This window comes from Myotis brandtii, unplaced genomic scaffold, assembly GCF_000412655.1.
Source record: "Myotis brandtii unplaced genomic scaffold, ASM41265v1 scaffold456, whole genome shotgun sequence".
Classification (NCBI taxonomy): domain Eukaryota; kingdom Metazoa; phylum Chordata; class Mammalia; order Chiroptera; family Vespertilionidae; genus Myotis; species Myotis brandtii.
The window spans coordinates 3,195,099-3,201,273 of NW_005367431.1; the positions used below are offsets into that span (position 1 = coordinate 3,195,099).

General features: G+C 45.3%; 1 protein-coding gene across 1 annotated transcript in view; it reads right to left on the bottom strand.

Moving 5' to 3' along the window:
* ZDHHC18 (zinc finger, DHHC-type containing 18) overlaps window positions 1-213 on the bottom strand; it is a 28,868-nt gene extending 28,655 nt beyond the window's left edge. The window contains exon 1 of the mRNA XM_014546754.1: window positions 134-213. Within this exon, the coding sequence (XP_014402240.1) occupies window positions 134-213 (80 nt within the window). The remainder of the gene's footprint in view (window positions 1-133) is intronic.
* Between the last annotated feature and the right edge of the window lie 5,962 nt (window positions 214-6,175).

A 6,175-nucleotide genomic window follows, 5' to 3' on the forward strand; every position in this document is an offset into this window, starting at 1 on the left:
GCCAGCCCCTCCCCCCCGAGCCGGCCCGGCCCGGCCCTTTCTGCACAATGACTGGGCAGCAGATGGGCACTCGAGGGCTTTCCGTTCCTTTTCAAGCAAACCATTTGTTGGGCCGCCCCTGGGTGCCGCGCACCGTGCCAAGCGCCGAGATTCGGTGGTGGACTTCTCAGCTGTAATTCCAGGGCCAGGCTTGAGGACTGACTGCAAAGGCATTTTGCGGGGCAAGGCGGGGTGGGAGTGGGGACACAATCTTATTTGAAAGCCAGGGGCCTGTTAACCACTGTCTTGCAGTTCAAAGTGCCCAAGATCTGTGTGTGGCACATGCTCTGGCCTTCCTTACCCAGCTCTGTGATCTGGACCCAGACCCAGGGTTTCCAAGTGTCACCTCATGTCACAGATCCCACTTTAACACAAGAGGAAGATTCATGCTTCAGGGCCCAGTGTCTTTCAGGAATTCTGGGTATATTCATTTTCTATTGGTGTGTAACAAATGACCACAAATTTGGCAGCTTACAACAACACATCTCACAGGTCCTAAGTCAGGAGCTTCCGCACAGCTTAGCTGAGTCCTTACAGTCTCAGAAGGTTACAATCAAGGTAAGGTGTCAGCCAGGCTGCATTCTCCCCTGGAGACTCAATTGGGGAAGAATCCACTCACAAGCCCATTCAGGTTGTTGGCAAAACTGATTTCCTTGCGAATGTATGACTGAGGGCCTGTAATTTTTGCTGGCTGTCAACTGGAGGCGCCCCTCAGCCATCTGCAGTTCCTGGAGGTTACACAGTTCCTTGCCATGTGGGCCTCTCCAGCATGGCGCTTACTTCATCAAGCCCACAAGGAAAGTCTTAGCTCGAGGTGCCAAGACAGAGTTTTATATAATGCAACTTATTCTATTATACAGTTGACCCTTGAACACCGTGGGTTTGAACTACCTTGGTCTGTTTATACACAGATTTTTTTTTTCAATAAGTACCTGTATTTTTTTTCTTCTACAATTGGGAGTCCACGATGGGAGGGCTGACTATATGCATTGATGTGCACCGTTTCTATAGGGGACTTGAGCATCTTCGGATTTTGGTATCTGCCTGGGTCCTGGAACCATTTCCCCATGGAACCGAGAGAGTTAAAAGTTAAACATGGATTTTTGGCTGCATGGGGGTCAGGACCCTCAACCCCTGCATTGTTCAAGATTCAACTATATATGTAATGGGAGCAACATCCCATCACTTTTGCCATATTCTTTAGGTTAGAAGAAAGTCACAGGTCTCACTTTAACACACGAGGAGAGGATTACACAGAGGTGTGAATATGAGGAGGCAGGGATCACTGGGGGTCATCTTAGGGTCTGTCCACCAGACTGGGGTTATTGGAAAACCTAAGGAAAAGTATAGGAAGAGGGCTGGAACTAGGGTAGGAAAGAGTAAGAAAGGAAGTCAAATTACACAATGGGAAGGGGTAGAAAGGCAACAACAATAACCTCAAGGAACACTAATTGGTACACATGCCCAAGGCCACCCAGGGATGCCCTTGGTGCCAAAGATTCTCAATTTGATGAACCCTATCTTGGAGTGAACCAAATTGTGGGCTTCCTCCCCTCTCACTTGTTGGCTACGGAACTAAGTTACAAAACTGGACATACTGGTTCCAGTATACATTCCTGCTGTCCCACCTCAAGTGGGTCCTCTTTAAACTCTAAATCTTTTCTTGTTCCTTGTCACTTTGTACAAACCAACTTGATTTTCAGCTTCCCTCCTCTCTACCTCATCATTTCTATTTGAATCTATCCTTTCCTCTTATCTTAAATATGTGGACCTCCCTCTGCCTGTGGCCAACCCTCCACTCATGTCTTATCTCTTCCTGTTCATTGAGACTGCAAACACATACTCAATTCTCCTCTATCAATTAAAAAGCAAAACTAAAAAACCAACAACAGCTCGGCCGGTGTGTCTCAGTGGTTGAGCGTCAACCCATGCACCAAGAGGTCACCAGTTTGATTTCTGGTCAGGGCACATGCTCCGGGGCTGAATTCCCAGCAGAAGACATGCAGGAAACAGCCAATCGATGTTAATGTATCGATGTTTCTATCTCTCTCTCCCTCTCCCTTCCTCTCTCAATAAAATCAATAAAAACATATTTTAAAAACAATGACAGAAACAGCTTCCCATGTTTGGCTACCTCCTTACTCTAGCTTCAGGTTTATCTTTTTCTCTCTCATTAGAGTCACATTAAAGAGCAACTACCACTTCCTGGTCACCTATTCATTCCTTAACTTCATATAATTTGGCCTGTCTACATCACTCTCCTAAAACTTCCACCTTAAATGTCCCTAGTGATGCATTTATTTATTTTTTTTTACATTTTTATTGATTTCAGAGAGGAAGGGTGAGGGATAGAGAGATAGAAACATTAATGATGAGAGAGAATCACTGATCGGCTGCCTCCTGCACACCCCCTACTGGGGATCAAGCCTGCAATCCAGTCATGTCCCCTTGGCCGGAATCGAACCTGGTACCCTTCAGTCCGCAGGCTGATTCTCTATCCACTGAGCCAAACTGCCTACGGCACTAGGGATGCATTTTGTATGGCATTCTTTTTTTTTTTAATATTTTTATTGATTTCAGAGAGGAAGAGAGGGATAGAGAGATAGAAACATCAATGATGAGAGAGAATCACTGATCGGCTGCCTCCTGCATGCCCCCCACTGGGGATCAAGCCCGCAACCCAGGCATGTGCCCTTGGCCAGAATCGAACCCGGGACCCCTCAGTCTGCAGGCCGACGCTCTATCCATTGAGCCAAACCAGCTAGGGCTTGTATGGCATTCTTACCTATTTATACCAGTAAGAGAGTTCCCAGACTCTCTTATAAATAGGTATGGCCAAGGGACTGAATTCTGGCTAATAGAATATGAGTGGAAGTGACAGGCTGGCCCATAAAACTCCCGAGTGCTCATCCTTGCTCTCCCTCCCATCTGCTAGCAGAATAGAGGAGACTCTAAGGACCTAAAGAAAGTCAACCAGATGCTCCCATTCCAAGTTTCAGGGTCCCACTCCTTCTCAATCACAGAAGACTTATTAAGACTGAGTTAAACGGATATAACTGCACCATGCATAATTTTTGTTTGTTTTATTTGTAGCAAATAAGTCTTGTGGCTACAAGAAATAAGAGATTATTTTATGGCTATCATGGAAGCTTTTTGATTCTCTTACCATGATTTGAGTGGGGAGTTTAAAGAGCCAAATTTGTCATTTTCTGCAAGGACTCATGCATTCAGAATTCCTCCCATATCAAGTCCCTGTAGTCATCATCACTGCCACAACAGTCAACTGCAACAACCATTTGGGCCCCCAAGGCATTTGCTTTAGTTAACACTTCATCACAAATAACCCCGGGTGATAATTTGATTAATCATGATGCCACAGCATGCCATGGATTAGTAGCATCACATTTCTCATTGGCAAGGAGCTTACTTAGCACATTCAAACTCAATGACACAACCAAGCCAGTTCCCTAATCCTATCTTTCGAAGTCTATATCCTGGGACCACTACTAGTACCAATTTCTTTTTTTTTTTAATGCTGTGTGTGTTTTTAAAAATATTTTTTTATTGATTTCAGAGAGGAAGGGAGAGGGAGAGAGATAGAAACATCAATGATGAGAATCATTGATCAGCTGCCTCCTGCACGCCCCTTACTGGGGCTCGACCCTGAAACCCAGGCATGTGCTCTTGACCGAATTGAACCTGGGACCCTTCAGTCCGCAGGCCGACGCTCTATCCACGGAGCCAAATCGGCCAGGGCAAGAGCCCAATTTTTATAGCAGTCAGGGTCCAGCCAATGAGACAGTAATCACACCATTCACTGGACAGAGAGAATTTACTATAAGGAGTGGTTAGAATGGTTAACTAAATATAGAGTTGTTAACTAGATAACTGAAAGGGTAAAAAGAAAACTCTGGAAGCATCTATAATTCCTAGAACTAGGAGAGCAAAGGAAAGAGTTTGGAATTACTAAAACTTAGACACTTAGAAAAGGGGCTCTACAGAGCTGAAAGTCAGACTTCCAAGTCTGATGCTGGTGTCTCTGAACTTGGAAGAGGGACCGACACCTCTGAGGAAAGGGGTGCTACCCAGTTGATGCTGGTGTCTCTGAGTGGGACACTATGAAGCTGGTTCTGCAATTGTTGGGAGGAAAACTGCAAAGTGGAATCAGCGCCCGCTACAGGAAGGAACTGCCACGGCCAGGGTGAAGGAGCATTGCTAGGGTTACTTCACAGGACAGGAAGCAAACAGGAGTCCTTTCTTCCGCCTCCCGCCTCACTATCTCCCTCTCGTGGCCATCATTGGCAGAGCCAGCTGACAAAGCAGAAATGTGATTTGCAGAATCCCAGCTCCAGTAACTCATAGCAGAAAGTAGGACGGTGGGTTTGGAACTGAAAGACAATAGCTGAATAACTAGCACAGGTTCCTTTATGAAGTATATGAAAGAAGAGATGGACTTAGGTGATAATTAGCTGGAATTCAAGCAAACATGGAAGGGAAATACAGTGTGGGGCAAAAGTAGGTTTACAGTTGTAAGTACATGGATCCACACAGTTTATCCTTGTATTATTATTGTTTATTAATTATTGTATTATTTTCCGTATGATTAACTGTAAACCTACTTTTGCTCCACCCTGTAGAGAAAGTCTAGAGGTGATGGGCCTTTCAGGGTGGGAAAAGCTGACTGATTCTGGATAACAAATAATATAAGATTGAAAAAAGGTCTTAGCCTTGGCTGATGTGGCTCAGTTGGTTGGGTGTCGTCCCATGCACCAAAAGGTTACCTGTTCGGTTCCCAATCAGGGTACATACCCAGGTTGCAGGCTCAATTCCTGGTAGGGGGCATGCAGACAATCAATGTTTCCCTCTCACATTGATGTTTCTCTCTCTCTCCCCATCCCTTCTTCTCTCTCTAAAAAATCAATAAAAAATCCTTTTTAAAAAAATAAAAAATGTCTTGAACCACAGAAATTGAAAGATGTGTCATCTCTAAGGCAATTACCTGGTGAAGAGCATGGCCTTCCCGCTTATTTCACACAGCTTTAATGTAGCTATCATTACATTGAGAGTCAGGCAAGGGGGTGAAGAAGCAAATAAATATATTAGGTTGAGAATTATATCTAGGAAAGAACTTGAGTGTGGTTAGTCTCACATGAATATGACTACAAGCAAATAGAGCAGAAACCTGTTGTATTAATTTTGTATGTCAACTTGGCTAGCTGCAGTATGCAGATATTTGGTCAAATATTATTCTAGACTAGAGGCCTGGTGCATGAAATTTGTGCACTCTGGGGGGGGGCGGTCCCCTCAACTTGGCCTGCGCCCTCTCACAGTCCAGTAGCCCTTGAGGGATGTCCAATTGACATCCTTAGTGCTGCCGCAGAGGCGGGAGAAGCTCCTGCCACCGTGGCTGCACTCACCAGCTGTGAGCCCAGCTTCTGGCTGAGCGGTGCTCCCCCTGTGGGAGCGCACTGACCACCAGGGGGAAGCTCCTGCATTGAGCTTCTTCCCTCTGGTGGTCAGTGCACATCATAGCAACCGGTCATTCTGCTGTTCGGTTGATTTCCATATTAGCTTTTTATTATATAGGATGTTTTTGTGAAGGGATTTTTTTTAGATGAGATTGACATTTACATCAGTAGACTTTGAGTAAAGCAGATTGTCTTCCATACAGTGGGTGGACCTCAATCAATCAGTTGAATACTTTAATAGAAAAAAGACAGACTTCCCCTGAGAGAGAGGGAATTCTACCAGCAGATTGCTTTTGGACTCAAATTGCAACATCAACTCTTTTTTTCTTTTCTTTTTCCTAACATCAACTCTTTCATGGGTCTCTAGTTGCTGGCCTACCTTGCAGATTTTAGACTTGTCAGGCTCCACAATCATGAACCAATTCTTTAAAATCTCTTTCTCTCTCAGAGGGCAGAGTCACAAAATGGAAGAAGCCTGGGTCCCAAGTGACTAAGTAGAACAGGCCTCCCTCCCCAAACCTGCATTATACTATAGTGCAGTGGTTGGCAAACCGCGGCTCGCGAGCCACATGCGGCTCTTTGGCCCCTTGAGTGTGGCTCTTCCACAAAATACCACGTGCGGGCGCGCACGTACAGTGCGATTGAAACTTCGTGGACCATGTGCAGAA